The sequence below is a fragment of the Chinchilla lanigera genome, unplaced genomic scaffold (assembly GCF_000276665.1).
Source record: "Chinchilla lanigera isolate Chin_1 unplaced genomic scaffold, ChiLan1.0 scaffold00080, whole genome shotgun sequence".
Classification (NCBI taxonomy): domain Eukaryota; kingdom Metazoa; phylum Chordata; class Mammalia; order Rodentia; family Chinchillidae; genus Chinchilla; species Chinchilla lanigera.
Window position 1 is genome coordinate 1,656,661 of NW_004955481.1, and position 25,368 is coordinate 1,682,028.

Below are 25,368 nucleotides of genomic sequence, written 5' to 3' on the forward strand. Positions count from 1 at the left end.
TTTAAAAATAAATAAATAAACTTTACAAACCCCTAGCCCACCATAAAAAAAAAAAAAAAAAAAAACAAACGTTCCCACCGGCAGCCTGGAACAAAAGATTTAGTCTTCCTGCTGAGACTAGAAAATGCCAAGCTCTTGTTTCCTTCCTAATCGATTGCAGGCCTTTCCCTACAGACTTGGAGCTAGATCCTCATGAAGGGCTGAGCCACCTCTCTCACCTCTCTTTTCCTTCCCAACAGGGCTCCTTGAGCCTTGGCAAACTGGCAAGGGATTGGTAGGATGGGATTGAGCCAAGGAAACTAGCTCAGCCTGTAGTGGCGACGCTACCCATTCCATCCACGAAGCTTCCCGAGGTTGGGTGGGTAGCCTAAGGGCCAGATACCAGAACGGATGCTGCTCCTTGCCCCACCCGGGAATTGAGGTTCACAGGCAAGCCCTCTTTATGGTCTGTTCTTTAGATAGGCATTTGCCACCTACAGGTTGAGAAGCACGGGTTGACCCCTTTTGCTGTTTCAGGACTTCCCACCACCTCCTGCCAGTCCCTTCTTCAGTACCTCCTACTTCACTTCCTCCAACCGGAATTTCCCCTGAAGTCTCCTGCTTTTCCCCACAGCCCCGCCTTTCTCCTACTCTGACTCTCTTAACCCCCAAGCCCATCCTCCTTACCTCTCACTTCCTCCTATTCCTTCACAAAGTAGAATGGTCACTATGATAGAGCCCAGTGCCCTAAACCTGGTCTGTGAGTTAAGCTTAAGCTCAAATCTGTTGCTAAATGTTTATCAGATGCCAGCCCTTACTGTGGGAGTCAGTCCCTCATAGTCCAGCCCAAGTGGGGGTGGCGGGGGGGTGGTGAGGACATATTTGTAACATCTTCTGACCAACCTCAGGTTCTAACGCTTCCCTTACTCAGTGCAGAGTTTGGGGTTCCCCCTGCTTTGAGTCTTCTACTATGCTAAGGTTCCTAGCCTGTGGGATCAAGTTTCATAATTCCTGGAAGGCCCCAGTACACTCCCCACCCGGGGATTTCCTTCTTGGCCTCTGCACCTCCTGCTCCGGAAACAACTACTTGGACGGTGGGTGTAGACAGCCCGAACCTGAGAGAGAGTCACTGGCTGCAGCCTGTTCCCACGCCAAGCCCCTGCAGCTGCAGATAGTGGCATTTTGGCAGTCCTAAATAGTTTCTACTGGTTCCTTAGCCTCCCTGACCTCAGTCTCACATCTACAAAACAGACAGTGGTTGGTGAAAGGATTCCATGAGATCCAAGTACTTTAGTAGATGTTATTCTCCCAAACCTGCAAACATACATCCTTCATACTCGCTGTCACCCCCAGTGCATTGCCTTCATGGACATCCAACTGCACACAATCTGTAGTTACTTGTGGGGGGCAGCCTTTGCCGTACCATTTTCTCACTGAGCTAGAACATGTACAGAAAAAGAGTGCAGAAAGGAAGTGTATGTGTGGGCGTGCACGCTTGGATGGTGGTGTGTGCTTGGGTGTACTTGGGAGGCTGAGGGATTACAAGTTCAGAGCAAGTCTGGGCAAATGAGTGAGACTCTATCTCAAAGTAAAGGGGTGGACTGGGGATATAGCTCAGTAGTAGAGTACTTGCCTACCATGTGTGAGGCCTGAATTGCCCAACACCACATACACACAAAAAGTACAGTTTGGTGGATTTTACACATATACACATACCCATATTACCATGAGTGAGGTCAAAATACAGAATACAGTGGCATAGTGCCTGGCTAGCAAGTGTGAGGTCCTGAGTTCAATCCCAGTACTGCCCCCCAAAAAACCCAAACAAACAAAAAACTAAACAAAATACTGAATCAGCACACACCTGTAATCTTAGCACTTGGCAGCCTGAGGCAGGAGGATCGCTGCAAATTCAAGGCCAGTCTCAGCTATATAGTGTGTTCAAGGCCAGCCTAAACTACATAGGGAGACCTTGTATCCAAAAAAAAGAAAGAAAAGAAGGAAGGAAGGAGGGAAAGAAGGAAGGAGGGAGGGAAAGAAAGAAAAGAAAGAACAGAATGTTTCCATTGTTCTAAAAGCCTCTGTCCATGTTCCCTCCCTGCATTTATGTACTTTTAGGAATCCTTGAAGCCAGACAGTGGCCTATGCCTGTATTCCAAGCTACTTTGGACACTGAGGCAGAGGATTGCAAGTTTAAGGCCAGATGGGGCAACACACCAAGGCTACATTTCAGGAAAAATAAAAATAGAATCCTTGAACCAAAAAATAATAGCTATCAGTTCTTCCGATCATCTGTGACATAGTATTGTTCCTGCTCTATCAAGGATACGATAGGCTGAGCTGCTTGCCAGTACCCAAGAATCTCAGGGCAGCGTCAGTGAGAGGAGCACCTAGCATGTGTACAGCTAGGACTGAAGAGTTAGTGCCCCTCTCATAGTGGCAGGAGGCTTCTGTTCCCTCTATCCCCAAGTCCACCAGCAAAAAGTGAAACCTGAGCTCCTAGAGTATACTGTACCTGAGGGAAAGAAAGAAAATGAGTAACACTGACACACTGGAACACCATAGGCCCTTGGGGTAGCACTGTAGATCGCCTTGGGGCTCTGTAGATCGCCTAGCACCCGGCCTGACGGATACAGTTGGCATGTGCAGTTCAGTGAATGACTTTCTTTTGGGGGGAAGTACCAGAAATCAAACTCAGGATCTTGTGCTTGCCAGGCAGGCACTTATGCCGCTGAGCTATGTCCCCGGCCCCAATGAATGACTTTTGCCCTCGTTCTTCTGCAGATCTCCCACATCCGAATGCAGGGACTCCTCTTGATAGTCTTTGCCAAGTACCAGCATTTGCCCTTCATTCAGATCCTCTCTACAAAATCTACCCCTACTGGTCTCTACGGGTACTGGGTAAGGACTGAGCTATTCTTTGAGCCATGAGCTGGGAAAGGTGGGGAGCATTGAGCTGAGTGAAGGAAAGAGGAAATGAAATGAATGTTGGCCCTCCATCCAGCCCAGTACCTTGCATACTCTTTCTCCTACCTCAGAGAGGAATGGGCATCCCTGAGACTCCAGGCTGGGTGGACTGGGCTCTATACACGGACAGATTCCCCGAGGAAGCTGGGTGTGTCCCTGAGAGATCCCACTGAGAGTGAGACTGTCGCCCCCAGGTCTGGGATAGGAAAAGGTGCCAACCCAGAGTAGTCTCCCACCCTTCTGTCAACTATCCCACCAGGGGAACAAAGGGGGAGTCAACATCTTCCTGAAAGTTTACGGCTACTATGTCAGCATCGTCAACTGCCACCTGCCTCCCCACATGGCTAACAATGACCAGCGGCTGGAGCACTTTGACCGTATTCTGGAGATGCAGAATTTTAAGGGACATGATGTCCCCAACATCCTGGACCATGAGTGAGCATGGAGCTGTGAACCATCACCCTGCCCTCTCTCCATGCCAACCCCGTTTCTTTCCCAGACAGTCAGTAGTGCTTTCTCTCCCACCCTGTCCCTCACCCCTCCCCTGATGTCCCATGCACTGCCCAAGAAACCCTGGACATTCCTAAACAGCCAAGGTCAAGAACCTTGTGGTAAGCCAGGCATGGGAACACACACCTGTAATGCCAGCTACTCAGGAAGCTGAGGCAGGAGGATCATAATTTTGAGGCCTGCCTCTGCTACATAGCAAGACTGAGTCTTAAAAAACAAAACAATGAGCTGAGTATGGTGGCACACACCTGTATTCCTAGCACTTGAGAGGCTGAGGTAGGAGGATCACCACAAGATCGAGGCCAGCCTGGGCTACATAGTGAGTTCAAGGCCATCCTGATCTATGTAATGAGACCCTGTCTCCAACAAAACAAAACAATGTACCAGTAAACCCTTGAACTACTCATTTTTTTCCAAGGGCTGGTTATAATTCAAGTTGTCAATTGAAGGCTCAGACTCCTCCACACAGCCTTCAAAGTCTCTTGTCTATACAGGCAGATCTGTTTAGAGAGACATTAGCCCAGGATTTCTCAATGAACCCATACAGGAAAGGATGTAGTAATGTTCCTTTCAGAACTCTTTAAGGGTTAAATGTGTGTCTGAGACCATCTGGAAGCACAAGCAGCTAGCATTCAGGTCATAACTCAAGACTTCACTAGTAAATTAAAACAAAAACTCCAGGGTTCACTGTAATCCCAGCACTTTTGAGGCTGAGGCAGGAGGATCACTGTGAGTTTGAAGCCAGCCAGGGTTACGCAGTGAGTTCAAGGCTAGGCTGAACTGTAGAATGAGACCCTATCTCAAAAAGCAAAACCAAACAAAAACAAAAGAAAACCTGAAGTTCTTAAGGTCAGTAGGAGGGTTATTTCTCAGCCTGTGCTGGTGGCCAGTTAAGAGGGAGGGAGGGAGAGGAAGGGCTGGAGTCTGGTGTATTTTCCATGTGCCCCTTTGAGCTGGTCTCTTCAGCCTGAATGATGGGACCAGAGCCATGAGAATAGTCTTTCTGGACCCACGCATGTCCTTGTCACCATGTGATGCCCTCTTAGCATCTGTCTTCTCACCTGCCCCCTTGAGCTTTGTGCTCTCCAGTAGCTCTTAGACTGAGCAGACCCGAGTTTCCTGTTGCTCCTCCTTTCTCTGACCTCATCACAAACCCTCAGGCTGCCCTCCTTTCTTTTTAAAGCCTCATTCTCTGGTTTGGAGACATGAACTTTCGGATCGAGAACTTCGGGTTGCACTTTGTTCGGGAATGCATAAAAAATCAGTGCTACATCAACCTGTGGGAGAAGGATCAGGTATCAAGCAAAGGGGGGGTTCCCAAAGGGTACTCCGAGCCCACTGTGGTCGCTGTGAAAAGCGCAGAGGGCATCCCTTGGGGGCCCTGGGGCTGTTCCTCCCCTGTGAGTCGGGAAGGAGTCTACAGTAGGGCTGGGTGGGGCAGCCATCCTGCCCATGCTTGCGCTTTACCTGTGCTCTAGAATAGGGAGCCAGAAGGGCTTTGGCCTGATGTGACCCCACACTGCCCGTCTGTCCCCTTGTGTCCTTGCCGTCTTTGCCATCCCCGATCTTGTTCGTTTCCTGGAGGATGATATGCCTTTTGGGGACCCTGGCCACTCAAAGCCTGTTTCCTGTGGTCTGAGGACTGGGAAACGGCAAGCAGCTGCCTCCTCTGGGACTGTGGGGTCATGTTTCCAGGATTCAGCCGCTATCTGGGGTGGTGGCAGGGGCGGGGGCACTGAGGCAGCCACGGGGACAGTGAGAAAATAGATTGTGGTCCTGGGTCGGGACTGTGGAGAAATCGGGACTCTGCCTCTGTCTGCAGCTCAGCATTGCCAAGAGACATGACCCACTGCTCCGGGAGTTCCAGGAGGGTCCCCTGCGCTTTCCGCCCACCTACAAGTTTGATAAGAACTCCAACAACTATGACACCAGGTGAGGAGGAAATGGGTGCCCAGGAGGCCCAGGAAGTAGAATGATACTAGCACTAGTGGCTGTCAGAGCTGCTGCAGAATAGAAGTATAGAAGCAGGACTAGATCCAGTAATCACCTCTCCTGTGTGGCACCTCTTGCCCACTGTAGGAAGTGCTGACTGGGAGCTGTCCCAGATGATCCTCAGAGCAGAGGGCAAAGCAAGGGACGGGGGAGGGACAGGGAGAGGATGGAAATGGTTGGAGCCAAGGGAGGTAGTCCTGACACAGGGGGGAAGGTACATCAGCATTTTGGGAACCCCTGCCCCACTTCCTATGCTCTTCTGGTCCCCAGGTAGAAGACAGAAAGCTTGACTCATGGTTAGTGGTATTAAGTACCCCTGCCAGCCTATGAGGCAGCAGATACAATGTGGGATGTGAAGAGGTAGGGGGAATTTCATGGTGAGCAATGCAGAGGCATCAGGCATGGTGATAGATGTCTCTGTTCCCCGCCGTTTGCGAAATTGGTGCAGGAGGACATGAGCCTGCAGTGTGAAGCCAGCCTGGGCAACATGGTGAGACCCTTTCCCAAAAAACCAACAAAACAAAATCAGAGACATTGCATCTAGGGCTGTGCTGCCCCTCTTCAGCTGTATAATCTTGGACAAGGTGTTTAAACCTCAGTGTGGCCATCCACAAAATGAACAAAACACACCTGATGGGATGAGGGCTGAATTGAGACCTTGAATGTATTACCCCAGTGCTTGGCCCCCAGGAAGCATGGGTAATAACTGCAATTGTTATTCTTAGTTTCATCTCCTTGAGTGGTGGTGGGATATTTGTTTGTAATTTTATTTTATGGGACAGGGTATTGCTATGCAGTTCAGGCTAGCCTTGAATTCACTATGTAGTCCAGGCTGGCCTCGAACTCACAGTGCTCCTTCTGCCTCAGCCTCACTAGTGCTGGGATTAAGGCATGTGCAAAATGGCTGGCTGTCTGGTGGTAGTTTTACTGAAAACATTTCTAAGACGCTCAAGAGGGAGAGAAAGGGCTAAAAACAGCTTTGGCAACAGGTCCCTGGTGGACCCTAGTGCCCTCGAAGAAAAGAAGAACCCTTCATTTTAGGGAGCTGCTAATTTCGCCTAAATCAGCTTCTTCATTCCTCCTTGCAAACCTGTCTTATGCAGGAGGTGAGAGATGCCTATGGATGTCTTCACAGCTGGCTGGGCGGGGGCAGAAGGATGAACTGGAGGCTTGTTTCTGGAATTAGTATGCCAGAGCCAAAATGCGCTCGCCAAGGAGAGAGAGAGGGTGAGCCACTTCAGGAGTGTGGAGCAAGATGGGGTGGGATGATGGCCGAGGCTGACCACACAAGCGGAGGCAGTGAACATTGGTGACGGAGCAAGCAGAAAAAGAGGCAAGAGGGCAGGCCCTGGCCACAGCTGCAGCAAGACTGCCTGTCTCTTCAGCCATCTATTGGAAGTGAGACTGTAAGGCCTCAGTGAACTGGCTGGGGCCTTAGAGGCTGGAACCTCTACCACTGAATGCAAAACCTCAATTGTGGGGTGAAGATGAGCTTAGCAGTAGAGCCCTTGCCTGGCATGTACAAAGGCCCTGGGTTCAATCACAGCACTGCTCAAAAAAAGAAGTGGGGGGACACCAACAGAGAAACAAGACCTCACTTGCCATGTGTTCAGGGTACAATTCGGAGACTGCCAGCAGACTGTCAGCCCTTGAAGCAGCTGGGTCTGGGCTGGAGTTGGCAGGGTCTGACGGGGTCAGTAGGCCCACAGAGGGTAAAGGCTCAGGTAGCTCAGCTAGCGGTGAGCTGGGACTCAGACCCCACTGGACTCTGTAGTGCTTTCCTCAGAATTTCACAGCTAGGGGCCAGGGGTGTAGTTCAGTGTAGAGCACATGCTTAGCATATGTGAGGCCCCGGATTTGATCCCCAGCACTGGAAGAAAAAAAAAAAGGTTCACAGTCTGTCCTGCCGGTAGGAGAAAAAAGAAAGCAGGAAAGCAATAAGTATCTGCTAAGGAAGAAGCAGATGGTACTTACTTCTGCATAATAGCTCATTGTGATTGACATTATTGAACACTTACCATGTGCCTGGCATTGTGCAAAAAACTTTGTCTGCATCATTTCACTTGACTCTCAGTGTATCTTCATCAGGTGGATACTGTTGTTACTGACTGTGCAAATAAGGAAAATGAGTCTCAGGGATTGTCTAAGCCAGGTAGTAGCAGACTTAATGATGGAGCAAGAATTTGAACCCAAGTTCTAACTCCACACCCATGAGCTGTCACTACCCCTCCCCCTTGCCTGAAACTGAGAGAACGAAGGACCGTCTGAGTAGGAACAGGGGACTTCATAGTAGGAACAGGGACAGGCTGAGGCAGGAGGATCGTTGCAAGTTTGAGGTCAGCCTGGGCTACAAAGTGAGTTCAAGACCAGTCTGAACTGTATAGTGAGAGCCTGTCTCAAAAAGACAAAAAAAAAAAAAAGAGACTCAGTGTGACCTTCTTGGTGTACTGTCAATGTCCAGAGGGCAGAAATTGGACCATCCATAGTATGAAGACAGTGTCTGGCATGTGTTTAAATAGGGAGCCTGAGGGGACAAAAGGAAAAGTCATGGTATTTAAACCAGTCTAACACAGGGATCCACCCATGGCAGCAAGATACAAATAAATACTGTTGAGCTGAGGAGGAGAAGTTTCCAGAACACTGCGTAAGTGCCAAAGGAGGCTGGCAGCTAAAGCCAGGAGGGGTCGATCAGATTCTTCAAGGAGAGTACCTTTTTTGTTTTGCAGTGCTGAGGATTAACCCAGGGCCTCATGTGTCATAGGCAGGCACTTTACTGCTCAGCTATACCCCACCTGCCCCAGGAAAATATCAAGGAGGAAGCAGAGTTGGGAGAAAGAGGAGAGGCAGACGTTCCAGTCAGTCAGCACCACTGACAAGAGGCGCCTCCAATGGAGTCTGTTTGTTTTTTGTCTTTTTGAGACAGGGTCTTGCTCTGCAGTTCAGGCTGGCCTTGAGCTTACTTTGTAGCCCAGGCTGGCCTCAAACTCATAACGATCCTCCTCCCTCAGCCTCCTGAGTGCTGGGATTACAGATGGTGCACCACCATGCTCGGTTCCAGTGGAGTCTGACCCAGTGGAGTCCCTGGCCTGTCTGGTTGTACCAAGTGACTATGGGTGATTGGTGTGCAGGGGATTGTGTGCAGCTTTGATCTGCCATTGCAGTACCCCGGAGCCAAGATGTAGTGAGAAACAAGGTCAGCACCATTACAGGGGAGGGTGGAAGGACTAAAGGCAGGGAGGGAAATCCTGTTAGAGTCAGAGATTGCATTGGAGTTTTTTATAGTCATCATTATGACAAACGACTTCTTCATAGACAATGAGTAGAAGATATTATAATCAAATCTACTCAAGACTTTTAAGTGCCTGACAGGTTAATTGTGGTCTAAACTTCAGTGAGGCACTTTAAAGCCATCTGTAAGGAGCTAAAGAGAAAAATGCTTTTAGACCCAGAAATTGAGCACATGATGGTCCAGGAGGTGAGACTCTTAGCAGAATCTTACAGCGTTTAGCCAGGCGTGGTTGGCACGTGTCTGTAATTCCAGCACTCAGGAGGCTGTGGCAGGAGGGGCACAAGCTGGAGACCAGCGTGGGCTACATAGTGAGTTCAAGGCCAGCCTGAACTACATAGTGAGACCCTGTCTCCAAAAAAAAGAAAACAAAAAAAAAACCTATAGAGTTACCCTTAAGTTTTTGAAAGCAAAACCATGTCCATTTATCTCAAAAACTATAATATGTAGTATGTATACATGTATTCTCAGACAGGAGGCTGAGACAGGAAGATCACTTGTGCCCAACAGTTTGAGACTAGCTGGGGCAATATAGCCTGACCAATGGGGGAGAGGGGATCTCAGAAACATTTCCAAAAAGTATCACGGAGGCTCTGTTCTCACGATGCAAACTATGGGACAGTTCTTGCTGCCTGAGCCAGTTGAACAGGACTGTTTGGGGGCGGTGTGCAGGGGAGATAGTGGAGTGCAGTGGAAGCCCCACAGGCTTCATAGACTGTGCTGGACGAGCATTCAGCTTCCACCTGGACAGGATAGCCTCTCTCAGCTGCAGTTTCCTGCCATAGAGGAAGAATGTGACCTGTAAGACAGGCTTGTTGTAAAGATTGGAGCAGTCCATGAGACAGCTATCACAGGGCCCTGAACAGGGGAGGACCCACACTGTAGTCATTATGAGAAATGGGAGAAGTACGAGAATATACGCTGCCTTTGTTTTGGTTTTTGGTTTTTGGTGGGGTTTTTTGGCAGTACTAGGGATAGAACCCTGGGCCTTGGCACTAAGCTACTTCTCCATCACTTTTTTATTTTTTTACAGAGTCTTGCTAAATTACCCAAGCTGGTGTATAATTCGCAGTCTTCCTGCCTCAGTCTCCTGAGTGCTGGGATTACAGGCATGGGCCACCCTGTCTGGGTCATATGCAGAGTTTGAACTCAGTTGCTTTCCTTTTTGTTTTCTGCTTTTGTTTGTCAGACAAGCTGCTCAAGGGGCTAAGGGTGTAGCTTAGTGGTAAAGCACTTACCTACCACGCACAGGGCCCTGGGTTTGCTATCTAGCACTGGAAAAGGGAAAACCCAGGTAGGAGTAGTGGTACACACCGTCAGTAATTCTGTCCACTTGGAGCCAGAGGCAGAGGGAGCACAAGCGCAAAGCCAGCCTAGAGAACTTAGCAAGACCCTTTGCTCAAAAAATGTATTCTTTTAAGGGCTAGCTAGCCCTTGCCTCAGTGGTACAGCACTTGCCTAGCATATGCAAGGCACTGGCTTTACTCCTCAGGACTGCAAAGGGGCAGGGGTAAAACGAAGACCTTTATAGATCCTATTTTTTATCATCTCCTCAGTTGTCTGACATCAAATAAATCTTGATGAAAAGAATGAACAATATAGGTACCCAGAGATGAGCCTGGACCAGAAAAGGAAAGGAAAGAGGGACAGGGTGAAAAGTCCCCAGGAAGAAAGAAAGGCTGTGGTCCGGACTCAGGGAGGATCCCGACCTGACAGCAAATCTGGGCTCTGAACCAGCACAGAGAAGCCGGGGAGGCTTTGACATTTTTAAAAGAAGGAGCATTCCTATAGTTGGTCACCAGGCTTTGAGCATTGCTAAGCACCTAATGTGCTAGGTGAATCAGGGACTTCTAGTAATCTCTGGGATGGGGATGTCACACTCCGGTATCTGAGTATTCCTCAGAAGAATGAAAGTTGAGAAACAGCCCAAGAAGCTATGAGGCAGATTGTGGTCCAGCCTGCCTGACAGCTTCTTGACCACTCCCTTGATGAGCCTTAACTTCTTTTCTGCTCATGGTTGGTCTTTAAAGTGAGTGCAGTTATCTCCCCATCTTACAGTTGAAGAAAGTATAGCTAGAGAGCTGCCATCACTTGCCCAGGGGCACACAGCTCTGAGTTACCAGGACAGAAATCTCCCCCAGCTGATGTCTGAATCTCAAGTGCACTCACTCAGGGAAGACAGTGCTGCTGCTTAAGGGACAACTGTGCACTGGAAATGTTGATTTAAAATAGTAAATAAGGGGCATGGTGGCGCATGCCTATAGTCCTATCGCTCAGGAGGCTGAGGTAGGAGGATTGTTGCAAGTTTGAGGCCAGCCTGGGCTACAAGGTGAGCTGGAAGCCAGCCTGAACTGCATAGCAAGACCCTGTCCCCAAAAGACTAAATCAATCAATCAATCAATCAGTAAATAAATAAATCGTAATTGAATAAAGCAAGAGACAAAAATAGTGTTTCAGAGTGATTACAAGTATATGGGACTGGATTCCTAAAGATTGGAGGGGGTATTTTGAGGGGGAAAGGAAGCTACTGGAGATTGCACCCAGGGTCTTCATGCTGTATACTCCTAGCCCCTTCTTTATTTCTTATCTTGAAACAGGGTCTCACTAAGTCACCCAGGCTGGGCTTGAATTTATGATCCTCCAGCCTCACCCTCCCAGAGTGCTGGATTACAGCCTGTACCACCATGGCTGGTTGGAAGGGCATTTTTTTTTTAGAAGAAAAACTGAATTTGTAGGTGTTTTATTTTGTTTTTTATTTATTTGTTTTGTTTTGAGACAGGGTCTCACTATGCAGTTCAGGCTGGCCTTGAGTTTACTTTGTAGCCCAGGCTGGTCTCGAACTCGCAACGATTCTCCTGCCTCAGCCTCCCAAGTGCTGGGATTACAGGTGTGTGCCACCACGCCCAGCTTTTATTTTATTTTTGAGGTAGGGTCTTGTTCTGTAGTCTAGGCTAGCCTTGTACTCAATATGTATCCCAGGTTGGTCATTTTGTTTCGGGGTTTTTTTGTGGGTTTGTGTTTTTGGGTTTTTTTTGTCTTTTTGAGACAGGGTCTCACTGTGCAGTTCAGGCTTGTCTTGAACTCACTTTGTAGCCCAGGCTGACCTTGAACTCACAATGATCCTCCTGCCTTAGCCTCCCCAGTGCTGGGATTACAGGCGTGTGCCACCACGCCTGGTGGTCATTTTGTTTTTTAAAATGAGACTTAACTATGTTGCCCAGGCTAGTCTCCAACTTCTGGTCTCAAGGGATCCTCCTTCTTAAGCTTCCTGAGTAGCTGTGACCACAGGCATGTGCCACTGCATCAAGCAGAGATTGTGTTTTTTGCAGTTGGGCAATTGATGAATACCTGTATGCCAGTGTCTATACTAATGCTAAGGCTTCCTGGCAGGCTCCAAGAGCTAGTCCTTGCCTTAAAAGTTCAGGTGCTTCATAACTCTAGGCTAGAAATGATACAGGGTGAGGATCAATAAAGGGAGGTTACATAATAAGTACAAAAACTTGCTAGCAAGAGGGAATGTGTTTCCAGGCATGGTGGCACACACCTGTAATCCCAGCACTCAGGAGGCTGAGGCAGGAGGATCATTGTGAGTTTGAGACCAGCCTGGCCTACAAAGTCAGCTCAAAGCTGGTCTGAACTGCATAGTGAGACCCTGTCTCAAAAAAAGACCAAAAAAAGATGAAAAAAAAAAAAAAAAGACCTGGAAGGGAAGAGATCAAATATCTAAACATAAAGAAATGATAAGGAGGAAGAAACACTAATTACCCTGATGTGATGAATACACAGTGTGTGCAAGATGTTGGACTTTCACAATGAAAGCCCTTAATGTGGAAAAACGTGTCATAAACATTTTTAAATACATACTAGCGTTAAGTAGCCTTTGATGAAATAACCACATGACTAAAACAAAAGGAAAAAAAGTTGAGACACTAACTGAGGTGCTGACTGGGAGACAGAAAATTACCATATAATACAGTTGTATACAGACTGGTATCCAGTGCTTTGGAAGCAGGAAAATGAGGTCATGAGTAACCCTGTGAGAGAGGCAGTGTTGGAATTGAACCTCAGGTGGAAAGGGGGTTCCTGACAGCAAAAACTTAAAGTAAAAAGCCCAGCTTTTGAGGAGGGCAGCCAGGGTAGTATGAGCCTGGGGAGGAGGTGGGAGGTGAAACAGGACGTGGAAGGTCTGGTTCCTGAGACCTGTGAAAGCCCTCCTTGGGTGGAGGGCTCCTTGTGGTGGAGGGAGTGAAGACCCTTAAAGGTTTTTTTTACTTTGTTGATATTTTGGGGTTTGTTTGTTTTTGTACTGGGTGTAGAACCCAGTGTGTTAAATCTTTAAAGAATTTCAAGTAAAAAATCAGAAAATCATCTTATCTGCTTCACTGAGTTAATTCAAGAAAGGGGATCTTCAGGTACTCATGAGGCTACATACCTGTAATCCCAGCACTCTGGGAGCGTGAAGCAGGAGGATCTCAAATTTGAACCCAGCCTGAGCAATTTAGCAATTTAGTGAGACCTTATCTCAAAAAAAAAAAAAAAAGTAAAAATGTAATGTAGCTCGGTGTGAAGGCCCAAGTTTCAATCCCGAGTTCCAAGCAGGAGAAAAAGAGGCTGGGCATGAATGTGATGGCACACACCTCTAAGCCCAGCACTAAGGAGGCTGAGGCAGGAGAATTGCTGTAAGTTCAAGGCCAACCTGGACTATACATAGTGAGTTCAAGACCAGCCTGAACTACATAGCAAGACCCTATTTCACGAAAGGAAGGAGGAAAAAAAGAAAGAGAAGAATAGAACAAACCCAGAAACAGCAGCTGAGCTTACTCTTCAGCCACAATGATCCCATGAGCTATCTCCATTTGGAAAGGCAGAACCTTGAGACCCCGCTGGACTTAGCACATTCCCCAGTAGCTGCTTAAGCAGGGTGTGTTAGGGGTAGAAACTTGTCTCTCTTTTTTTTTGGTACTGGGACTCGAACTCAGGACCTTAAGCTTGCCAGGCAGGCACTGTGCCGCTGAGCTATATCTCCAGCAAGACTTCTCTTTGAGTGACTTTAGTTATTTAGAGGAGGAATGTACTTGTCTCTAGGGGCCCTATGGCCTCTCATCTTCTCAGGAAAGTGGTCAGAGAAGAGCAAGACGGGAGGTCTCTCAGGTAACTTTTGAGAACAAAGAATCATAGTGGCTAAGGTCTACAGAGCTTTGTACCAAGCACTATGCTAAACATTTCATGTGCTTTATCTCATCCCATTCAATCTCAGTGACAGAGGTGACCATTTCTTTTTATATTTGGTGGTACTAGGGATTGAACCCAGATCCTTCACACTAAGCTACATCCTCAGCTCCTTTTCACTTATTTATTTTATTATTGTTTGTCTTTCAGAGACAGGGTTTCATTCACTATGCAGTTCCAACTGGCCTTGAACTCACTTTATTTTTTATTTTTTACTTTGTTTTGGTGCTGGGAATCAAACTCAGGACATTATGTTTGCCAGGTAGGCGCTTGTGCCACTGAGCTATATCCCAAGCCCTTGAACTCACTTTATAACCCAGGCTGGCCTGGAACTTGCAGTGATCCTCCTGCCTCAGCCTCTTGAGTGCTGGGATTACAGGCATGGGCCACCATGCCCAGGCTTTTTAAATTTTGAGACAGGGTCTCCCTAAGTTGTCCAGGCTGGGCTGGAACATTAGACTGTCTTGCCACATCCTTCCAGAGTGCTGGGATTATAGGCATGTGCCACCATGCCTAGCTGCAGTAAAAGTTATTATCTCCATTTTCCAGGTGAGGAAGTAAGTTGTAAGAAAAGGTAGCTTGGTAGTTAGGAGCACCTGCTATGTGGTCATTCTCCCTGGCCTCGAGCCAGTTCTGGCTCTGCCACTTAGTTAGCTGTGTGACTTTGGGGATGTTACTCCCCATCTAAGACTCAGTTTCTCCACCTTATTGTAAGGGGTGAATGCTAATGCCACTACTCACAGGCACGTGGTAAGCATTCCCCACATGCTTCCCTTCTTTTTCCTACAGTCACACCTTTAGTAGGCAAGAAGTCCAAATTCAAGCTCAGGTCTCACTCACGCTCTCTGATCTTATGCTACTTTTGTTAAAGAAAGAAGAAAATCATTGAAATAGAATGTTTCTGAGTCACAATTTTATGTCTATAAATGTGCTAGGCAGAGTCTTTGGCTACGTCTGCTAGAGGCTAGCACTCTGGATTCTGTCTGGCCCTCTTATATGCTGTGATGCTTCCTGTAGCTCTGGCTTAGGGGTATTCTGGCTACTGGTAGACTCAAGTTAGGGGCCCCTGTAGGCTCATGAGGTTATTCGTCCATACTCTCTGGCCAACCCTTTCTTCTGTCCCCATTCCTTTTCCCCATACCCAGTGAGAAGAAACGCAAGCCTGCATGGACCGACCGCATCCTGTGGAGGTTGAGGCGGCAGCCCCGGGCCAGCTCGTTTACCTCCAGTCAGCCAGCCCCCTACTTCTCTCTGTCTCTGAGGAGCTACAAGAGCCACATGATGTACAGCATCAGTGATCATAAGCCTGTCACTGGCACCTTTGACTTGCAGGTGAACTTCTGGGCTGCCCTATACTTGACAGAGGGACAGCTGTGCTGGGTCAGTCACATCCCCAACCCTCCAGACATGGATTCTAATGTCAGCCAATCCCCAGGGGAGAACTATAGGTGCACATGATTGCCTTTGCTCCATGGTCAGGTATCCCAGCTCTTAGGAGCTGTTGATGGCTCTGTCCATCAAAAACATGTTCAAGCCCTATGAATAGGTTTCTATTTCCTCTTGCTACCCTCCCTTGGGGCTGATGAGTTTTCATTAAGCTTATTACCTACTGTGTGAAATAGAACGTCCTTTTATTCATCCTAAACCTGTCTGGATCAGGTTGCAGAAGGAGCTCCCTCCCTCCTTATATATTGCTATCAAGAGAGTGCTGACCTCCTTTAAACCACTGGCCACCCCTCAGCCTTTGCATTTTCACGGCAATTTCTTGATCCTTACACCATTGTGCAGGTGTGTTTATATCTGTTCTTGCAGTGTGTGCTGGATTGGGGCCTTTGACTCAGAAACGCTGGAGGCCTGAGAATAGCTGTCTGGATTCCTAGCAACTCCCCTCTGCCTCCATCCTCAGCACTTGGCTCCCTGTGTCACCCACCTGGCTCTCAGCCCCATTCTCCCTGGCAAGGCCAGCTGCTCCCCTGACAAGCCTTTGGCCTTTTCTCTTTTCTGCTGGCCAGCCAGGGTCAGCTAGGGTAGCCCATGAGGTTCTATGCGCACCCCTCTAGGTGCCCCTGCTCCTCTCACTGTATTGGAAGGATACAGTGAGGAACAGTTGCTTTAGAGAAAGGAATGGTGTTACAGAATTTCAACCCACTTACCAATCCTGTGTGTAGCTGAAGCCGTTGATGTCTGTCTCACTGATCACCATAATGGTTGAGGGCATATGGACCATGGAGAACGACATGTTGATCAGCTACTCCTCAACCCCGGACTTCCTCAGCAGCCCCTGGGACTGGATTGGACTATACAAGGTGATGTGGCAGGAAAGACTGAATCCACCAGCCACAGCCCCCTGGTTTATCCTTCCTAAGGGCTCATGGGAGCTGGGTGGACACTGAAGAGCTCCACTGTCATCCTCCTCAGGGGTCTTTGCCTTCTCAGGGGTCTTTGCCTTCCCAGGGGCTGGCAAGGAAGGGAAGGGAGACAGTGTGATGTCCAGCCCCAGCAGTGGGACCGTCCTCTCCTTAGGGTTTTCCATAAGGTCCCATGTCCTTCCCAAGCACCAACTCCCCAATCTCCCTTCCTTCCACAGGTGGGGATGCGCCACATTAACGACTATGTGTCCTATGTCTGGGTTGGGGACAACCAGGTCTCCTTCGGTGACAACCTGAACCAGGTACAACTCCCGCAGCCAAGCTTGTCTGCATACTGCTTTCTTCTGGAAGGAACAGAGTACTAGATAACTTGTCACTGAGAGCAGGGAAGTGGCCATTACCCTGGAGCTGACTCCGTTCTTGTTCACCCTCCCCTCAGGTATACATTAACATCTTTGATATCCCTGAGACTGAGGATCAGTTTCTCCTCTGTTATTATAGCAACAATCTGCGTTCTGTGGTGGGGATCAGCAAACCTTTCAAGGTAAGGGATGCTGGGGGAAGGGGAAGGGTATTACAGAGGACTTAAGCCCACCGCCGGGAACCAACCCATCCCTGTGGTACCACATCCTTTGAGAATGGCAGTGGTGAGAAGGTATGGAGGAAGATCTGCAGTCCCCTTTCTGCCACCTGTTTTATCCCTGCAGATACCACTTCGCTTCTTTTTGGAGAGAGACCTACCAGGTGAAGCTCAAGCACAGATCTGAGCCCAGAGAGGAGCAACTGAATCCAAGGTGGAGGCTACAGCTGGCAGCCAACCCTGCCTTACTACTGCCAGGATTGCTGGGGGCCCAGCCCCTGAGGAGGCAGCCAAGTATCCTCTACCTCCCCACTTCCCAGGGTGAGCTCTAGCCAGCTTCCTTACCCTCGCCAGGCCAGATCACTAGAATTGGCACTTAAAATACAGGTGTTTGTTACTGAGATATGAGTGAAACCAGCTAGTTCATCAGCAGTGAAGACTTGGGAAGGATCCTCCAACATGCATCTCATTTCTTGAAAACACACACACACACACACACACACACACACACACACACACACACACTCTCTCTCTCTCTCTCTCTCTCTCTCTCTTTCTCTCTCTCTCTCTTCCAGGCCTACCCAAGCACTCCTGCCAGGCACATGCCCCATCTGGCACAGGCCTGCATTCTTGTCACGCCACCCTGGGCCTCAGGCTGCCTAGAAGGGATAGACGCTCACATTTGTACAGGCCCCATACACTGGTTGGCACAAGCAACAGTGGGTTCCAGCAGTCTTGGCGTTTCATAGCTTGTCCCAATGGGGGATGAGCAGAGTGTCTAGGATCCCTGGTTTCAATAGAAGTGGTATAAAAAAAAAAAAAAAAAAAGGTATAATAAGTGGACAGGATAGAAGATCCCGGGGGCTGGGGATTTAGCTCAGCGGCAAAAGCGCCTGCCTGGCAAGCGCAAGGTCATGAGTTCGGTTCCCGGTACCGGAGAAAAACCAAAAAAAAAAAAAAAGGATAGAAGATCCCCTCCACCAAGGCTCTTACATGTGACTATGGGTCAGTTGGGAGGGTCTGTGCCAGCACAGCCTACCCCCTATACCCTGCCTGGAGTTTAACCCAGGAAGTTCCAAAGCCTGAGCAGAGAGAATTCCAGGGAACTGAGTTGGCTTCTGTGGATAAGTCGGTTCCCATGCCCCCAACTTGCCCTCTTGTGAAGGGTTGACAGGTGATAGAGGAGCTATAGCCATAGACTTCCAAGATGATCCTTGCGAGTTCAAGCTCATCTGCCTTCATCTAGCCCCCATCATTAGCCATTGGCCAGAAACTGCTCCTCTCTCTCGACCCTTTGGAGATCTAGACGTGGGGGTGGGCAGGCAGACAGAAGGGAAAGCCAGGATAAAGACATTTTGGAGGACCCAGCCCTGAGGACCTCAGAGATCATCCTCCAGTGCCCTGTGGACATAGCCTCTCCACATTCCTGCCAGTTGCCTTCTGCCAGGAGAAGACATTTCAGAGAACCTGCTGTGTCACTGTCACATCCACTTACCACCCAAGACTGAGAGTCACTCCAGTTGCTCTGCGTCCTATATTCTACCCTAGGAGCCATGTGTATGAAGAATTGTCCCCTCAGCTCTAGCAAGCCATGACTGCCTATATTCTGTGTCTGTTACATTGGGGGATAATTAGAAATGTGGCTTTTACACTTGTGTGTGACTCCTTGATGATGATGGGGATCCAGGAATGGGGTCTGGAGACCTGGGTTTCAATCAGTGTGGACTCTTACCCTATCCTACCATATAGGAGCCTCAGTTGTCTGTAAAATACAAATGATGTCAAATGTACCTGTTTGTAAGGTTATTGTAGGGAAGCAATTTAAAAAAAAACAACAAAAAACTACATGTGCAAAAACACCCAGCACTATACTCACCCCCGTATTCTCATTCATGTATCCCTGGGGCAGGCTCTGGGGCTTCCTGATCCCAGGGATCCCCATTTATCCTCCACACACTTACGTCTCCCTTTTATGCACTAAGTACTTTGTACACTTCTGTCCCAGCCTCCTGTTGCAGGGCCCCTCCTTAAATGGGAGCAGTGAGTCCAGCAGTGATTGAGAGGCGGAAAAGGGAAGGGGATTGCTCTCCCTCCTCTTGGCCCCAGTCAGGATATGGCTGCTCTGGGCCCACCCCTGACCTGCTGGGTGGAAACAGGAAATATGTGAGACTTGGTGTGCACTAGGTCTCTGTGCCTGGCTCCACAGCTGATAAGGGCCATTGTGTGGTCACCGGGATGAGCCTGCCCTGGATAGATGTGTTTCCCAGAGGAAGGAAGGAAGCTTCGCAGGCCTTTCCTGGGCAGGGGGAGCTGTGGACAGGGAAGGGACGAGTGCCCAGGGGAAGATCCCTGCTGTGGATCCTTAGTGTCACTGCCACTGGACACCAGCCCCGCCCATGCCAGCCTCTCCCTCTGGAAAGGCTGTTTCTCCCGTCCGCTTCCCCATTCTCACTTCCTATAAGGAATGGCCGGAGACTGCAGTGCTTAATTCCAGGCCAGGAAAGTGTCAGCTGTGATTTAGCAACAATAGAGAAAAACAGGAACATGGGGTGTGGGGCACTTGGGGGTACAGTCAAAAAATAAGCAGATGGCTAGAGGTTCTACATACCCAAGGAACCCAGGAACTAACCCTTCAAATATTTAAGGCCCCTGAGAAGGGAGGACAGGTGTCTCCTCACAGTGGCCTCCTACCTCTCCTAATAATCCCATCTGTCCATCATGGCCAGCCCTGGCCTCCAAATCTCTAGAACCTGGGCATAGTGGTGCGTGTGTGGTAGCAACTATTTGGGAAGCTGAAGTGGGAAGATCATGAGCCCAGGAGTTCAGAGACCAGCTTGGGAAACATAGTAAGACCCCATCTCAAAAAACAAAAGGGGCTACCTCCTGCTCTTCCAAGTTCCAGGGACTTGTGGGAGGAGGAGTCCCTATTAACAGATCCTCTTGGCTGGGGGAGAGGATGTGCCCTCAGATTAGGGGAGTGGTCACTGGCCTCTCCAGCTGATACCAGATAATGGGCAGTAGGAGAAGCCCAGCCAAGGAGCTGCTAAAGGGGAAAAGGCCTCCTACCCTTTGACCTAGAACCCAGGGTCCCCTATGGGTGGCTGCATCAGCTCCTCTGGTTACCTGGGACAACAGGCATTTCCTCCACCCCTCAGCCCCTCCTCTTCCTGCCCCAACTCTCCAGCCAAGAGGCCTCCCAATCAGACCTGGACTGCTCCAGCTGTGTCCTGAGGAGCTGGACCAGCCACATCCCTTGGGGCTGGAGTTGAAGCAGAACCAAGTGGCCATCCCAGGCTGAGACTAGATTCCTGGCTCCGGAGCGGTCAAAGTCAGTAGGCAACAGGCAGCTTTTGCTCAGAGGCTCCAGTGCTGAACACTGCGCAAGCTGGCTCTGCGCAGGGCGGAATGGCGCTGCAAGTGGAGCTCATACCCACCGGGGAGATCATCCGCGTGGTTCACCCCCACAGGCCATGCAAGCTGGTAAGTGGGGATGCTCTGGGTTGGGAGGAAGGGTGTCGATGTTTTCCCAGGGCTGCGGGTGCCCCTGGAAAAAGCCTTCTGGAAAGAGGTGAAGAGTAGGATGCATTCTGACCCTTGGTGTGTGCAGAAACCAACTGGACAAGGAGTAGGTGGAAGGAAAGGGTAAAGGATTCAGAGCCACCAGAAGCAGGATTTCTTAAATTTTATTTTAGGTAACATAGTGATAACGTTCACCGTAGGGAATTTGTACCTGTATGTGATCTGTGTTGCTCTTTTCATTCTCCTTCCCTCCCTTCAACCCCTCTAGAAGCAGAATTTTTCAAAGCAGAGATGTGGTTTTGAATCTCCCCTCCAGGTCCCTAAACTTTAGTGAACTGGGCTGTGACCTGAGTCCAGAGCAGGTGACAGGGCTGCTTTGAGGTCAGAGGACTAACAATGTATGTCAGGCTCCAGGCACATAGAGTTAATGCCTCCCCTTTTTCATCCGGTCCCCGGAACTGCGGCTGACCTGGGACTGACCGACTCAGAGCAAGAGGCAAGGGCGGGGGAAGTGGGTAAAAGCAGAGAGGCATTTAGAAATGGGGAAGAACTGCCCTGGCCTACCACGCCTGGGAGGGGCTGGTTTGCTGAGGAGGGGGCTGCCAAAGGCCCTAGCATGAGGGGGAATCCATCTGAGGAACCCACCCACCCTGCACTGCAGAGCGGGCCGCGTCTCTGGCCAGGGAAGGGCGTGTGTGTGTGTGTAACGCGCGCGACTGCGGTGCGCCGTGTCCCGCGAGCTGGTTGAGAAGTACAGCCCTGAGCCTCGGCAGACGCGGGCCTGGCCCGGAGCAGGGCGGGCGGGGCGGGGCCCGAGAGCGCGCGCGCCGGAGTCCGGGCCCTGCCCGGGATGACGACAGGCAGCGGCCCGGCCCCTGGCGGGCTTTGGGCGGGGAGAGCGTGCCGGGACCGCGGACACCCGAAGCGGCCACGCCGCCCAGCCCGGCCCCCGCCCGCGCACCCGAAGAGCCAACCCGGTGGGTACGCAGGGCAGAGTGCGGGGCGGGAAGCGGCTGCATGGCCCCGGGAGACCTCCGCTGGCGAGCGGAGTAGGGGAGACCGCAGGCGGGCGAGCGCCGAGCCGGCTACAGTGGGGGCAGGAGGGTCTCGGGCCGGGTATCGCGGGACTGAAGATACCCTGGGCCTGGCTGGTGCGAAGCCCTAAGCCCAGAGGCGCCGGGACTCAGCCTGGTGGGACCTAGATTCCTTGCGGGTAACCTGAGGGCAGGGAAGAGCGGGTCGCGGGACCCAGGAACCCAGCGCGTTCTTCTTCGGGCCCCACCCGCAACCTCCTCCGCCTCTGGGTTCCGGCTGAGCCTCCCGCGCCCCGCCCCTTCCCGTCCTTCGCCCCGGGGCCCCGCCGTGCCAGTGCCCCCGCCGTGCCTCGGCGCCGTGAGCTCGGCGGCTGGGGGCTCAGAGATGAATGAAAGAATGAATGGCTGGCTGGCTTTATTCAGCTCTAGCGTGCTCCAGCCTCCCGCTCACACTCCTGGGCTCTGCGATTCATTCATTCATGCAGGCGCTCACGAGAGGGTTATTGAGCCCCCACGAGGTGCCTAGTTGAGCGTGCCTGGGATGCGAACAGTCTGGGGAGAGACCGACAAGGAAGCAGATGATTTGTGCTTGATGTGATAAGAAGCGGGCTGTATCCCATGGCTGGCCGGGGCGCAAGCAGCTCCTCCTAGCTGTGTGTGGTGGTAGGGAAGGCAGGGGTTAGAAGGGACTGGAGAGGGTTATGCGTGCAGTCATGCAGGAGTGCAGGAGCAACAGGGTAAATTGGAAGACTGTGTGGCCTTCGGGAGCCGCTTGACAAGTGATATGAAGCACAGGCCTGGCACACAGCGGTAGACCTATAAACCTTCACTCCATTAACATGAGATGTTAATTGTCAGCTATACATTTTCTAAATAACAGACTACTCCGAGAAAGTGGATTGGGGGAGGAAGGCAGGGAGGCCAGTTAGGAGGCCGCTGGTTTGGTCCAGAACAGAAGCAGTGTTGGAGGAGCAGGAATGCTGTTTCAGCAGTGGTGACTGCTTTGTTTGAGGAGTGGAGGGAGGAAAGGCAGGCCTTTCTTTTAGTGCCAGGCCTGGAGGATCAGCTGGAGATGGCATCCTTTACACGAAGGATCGGTGACTAGGAGGCTAGGTTAGAGGACAGCTTGCCCTGTACTTTGGCTGGACCCTCAGGCAGGAATGTTGGGCAGGTCAAAGGCCCATGGTTCCAGAGCCTGAGTGACAGCCCTTGAGTGCAGCAGTCACGGTAGATCCCTACAGGCCCCACATCTTACCACACCCCCTCAGAAGAGTTCTCTGAAGCCGGGAACAGTCCTCGGTGGAGCAGCCTGGACCAGACCTAGGATTTGCTTGATATATCTAAACTGAGTTCCTGCCCTGTGCCCTGCATTGAGCTGCCAGTGAGACTGGCCGTCGCTGTTTTTCTCCGTCCGAAGAAGCCATAAGGCTCCCTCAGTAGAAATCGCTTTGGGGCTCCTCAGAGCAGCCCCTCCAGAGCTGCAGTAGCCCTGGGCTGGGGGAACTTAGAGGCTGCCCATTACGCTCGCTCCACTCCCGCAGAGATCAGGCACCTGGTCCACACTGGGTAAAGGGCATTCCCCTCGGTACCATACCCTGGGGCTGTTTTGGATCGCGGGGGTGGGGGTGGGCAGAGCTGCACTCTGGCCTGCAGCCAGCATACAGGCCCGGGTCACGCTGGAGGCTCAAAGCCTGGTGGCCTGTTCCCTAGTTGCCACCCCTAATGCCTAGACATCAAAAAGTCACAACACCGACCTTTTAATGCGCTGTGATCGGCTGGAGATGCATCCTGGGTCACTGATAAATGTCACAACCTGTTAATGGTGTGTAGGGTTCACGCAGCCCTGCACATAGTAAGTGTTTGCGTTCCTGGGTTCCAAACGCGCTCCTTTTACACATCTAGAGACCTTGCCCTAGGTCATTTCACCTACCCAGCTTCAGTTTCGCCTTACAACAGGAACAGTAGACTCGTGGGTTGGCTGGGGCACTAAGGAGGGTAATATACGAAAGCGCCAAGGGCACGGGAAGCTCCTGTAGTCGCGGCGTCTCACCCTGCGCTCCCCGCTTCCCTACCCCTCTTAGGGACTCACGCTTCCGTCCAGCGAGGCGGGGCAAGTCAGTGGGGCTGCCGTGGCTGCGGCGGCCCTAAGGCCCGACCGGCGGCGGTGACACCCTCTCCTTCCGCCGCCGGGCGGTGGCTGCGGGGGCGCCTGCGGGCATCCCGGGAATGCGGCGGCACAGCCTGGGACGGGGAAAGCGGGCCAGACCCCTCCGCACTCAGATTCTCCTCATTCCAGCCGCGTGACGCGGCCGGGCGGGGCGGGCACTGCGGCCGCGAAGCCCCGCCTCCTCCCGCCCCTCCCCTCGCCAGCGACAGGCGGGAGCGCAGCTAGGTGCCCCCGCCCAGGGGGAGCACGAGCCGAGCTTCTGGTGGGCGCTGTCTCACCTGCTCCCCTGCCCCGCTCTTCTGAGACACTCCCTGCACCCTTCTGGATTTCAAGCCTGACGGAACGCAGAGGGCGCCCCCTCTGGGCCTGCCCGCCTCCCCCCCATCTCCCCGCTGAGGCCAGACGCCTACTCCCCTTTACCCTTTCCAGAGGGCCCCGTCTCCCAGCTGGTGACTCCCCCGCGGGGTGTCCCGGCCGCAGCTCTGGCCAGGCTGTTGTTCTCAGATAGTAAGTCTTCCCCCATAGGCTGCAGCCCACACCTGCGACACCCTTCTCCCTTCCCCAGGGAGCCCAGGGCCAAGGGTGGGGCGCGTCCGGCGGGGCATGCTGGGGCCTTGGGTCCCAGCTGTGCCTTTCCTCCCTAGGGCAAGCGGGTGCCAGCCCAGGCGAGGGTCAGTAGAGAGCCCTTTGTATTTGACCCGAGAACCTAAGGAGCCTGGAGGAGCTTGCCTCAGTAGATAAGAGGTGTGACAGCTGTCCCCAAGCAGGTGTGGGATTGAGTGGGGCAGAGAAGGAAGAGGAAGAGAGTAACTTTGTTGAGGCCCTAAGAACTGTTTTAGTGTTTATCGCAGTCTACCCAACAAGGCTCCTGGCAGGCATTCTCCTTTTTAAATGAACAGGTTCCAAGGGGTTGGGCATGCAGCTCAGTGCCAGAATGCTTGTGTAGCATGTGCAAGGCCCTGACTTCAATCCCCAGCACTAAAGTAAATGAATAAGTAAATAAAGACCCTAAGTAGTTAAATGACTTGCTCACCGTCGTAACTGTTAAAAGAAAAAGACAAGCCTTTTTGCAAGCACTAGCCATTACCACCTCCACCCATGGTGAGATCTGACTAGAATCCTCCCCTCGCGCCAAAGGAGGGCCGGTGCTCCCGGAGAGCCCGAGGGTGCGGCCGCTGGGAGCTGGGGGCCGGGGGGCGTCCTGGGCAGAGGGAGTGTCGAGACCTGAGGGGCATCGGAGCAGGGAGACGCAGCTCGAGTGGGACGTCCAGGTTGAGGGAGAAGGGTGTCGGCTCCAAATGCCAAATTTGGGAAGCCGAGGCCTCCACATGGGCCAAAGACACGCTGAACAAGCAAGGACCCTGGGGCGTGGGGACCAAACAAGATTTTCGTGGCGCTCGAAGACTCAGCGCACCCCACCCCGGCTGCGGACTGCGTCCCGCACCGAGGCTCCGCCCGCCCAGGCGCGCCGGCCGTATTTGGACATTTCGTTCTATTTTTAACTTTCCCGGGACTCGAAGTTGGTTTTAGGGGGAGGGAATCCTGCCTCTTCCGGGACCCTCGGGCCTCGGCCCTCCTCGAGCGCCTGGCCTGGCCAAGTAGTGTAGACACAGCCCGGAAGCGAGTTCCGGGTCCGTGTGGACCCGGCGGCCGCGCGGGTTCCGGGCCCCACCCTGGAACCAACGACGTCCCTCCTGGAAAACCTGACTCAGGCGGAGCCCCGGACCGAGGCTATC

At 51.5% G+C, this 25,368-nt stretch overlaps 2 protein-coding genes and 1 long non-coding RNA gene across 5 annotated transcripts in view; 2 read left to right on the forward strand and 1 right to left on the reverse strand.

Moving 5' to 3' along the window:
• The window catches only part of Inpp5k (inositol polyphosphate-5-phosphatase K), a 22,981-nt gene extending 5,239 nt beyond the window's left edge, over positions 1-17,742 (forward strand). For both annotated transcript variants that reach the window (XM_013503399.1, XM_013503400.1), the window contains 9 exons: positions 2,764-2,880; positions 3,206-3,381; positions 4,640-4,751; positions 5,279-5,388; positions 15,109-15,295; positions 16,132-16,269; positions 16,551-16,634; positions 16,772-16,876; positions 17,040-17,742. In XM_013503399.1, coding sequence (XP_013358853.1) covers positions 2,764-2,880; positions 3,206-3,381; positions 4,640-4,751; positions 5,279-5,388; positions 15,109-15,295; positions 16,132-16,269; positions 16,551-16,634; positions 16,772-16,876; positions 17,040-17,099 — 1,089 coding nt within the window. In that variant the 3' untranslated portion in view covers positions 17,100-17,742. The remainder of the gene's footprint in view (positions 1-2,763; positions 2,881-3,205; positions 3,382-4,639; positions 4,752-5,278; positions 5,389-15,108; positions 15,296-16,131; positions 16,270-16,550; positions 16,635-16,771; positions 16,877-17,039) is intronic.
• A 2,385-nt stretch (positions 17,743-20,127) lies between these two features.
• Positions 20,128-25,368, forward strand: part of Myo1c (myosin IC) — a 24,634-nt gene continuing 19,393 nt past the window's right edge. The window contains exon 1 of one of the 2 annotated variants that reach the window (XM_005402623.2): positions 20,128-20,392. In XM_005402623.2, the coding sequence (XP_005402680.1) occupies positions 20,318-20,392 (75 nt within the window). In that variant the 5' untranslated portion in view covers positions 20,128-20,317. Of the gene's footprint in view, positions 20,393-21,304; positions 21,409-25,368 lie in introns of those variants that run through there. The other variant, XM_005402626.2, reaches the window with a different exon arrangement.
• LOC106146481 lies at positions 21,864-24,561 on the reverse strand. Its single transcript, XR_001230926.1, has 2 exons — positions 23,555-24,561; positions 21,864-22,017 (listed from the first exon to the last, which is right to left on the reverse strand). It is a non-coding gene; the product is annotated as an uncharacterized LOC106146481 (long non-coding RNA).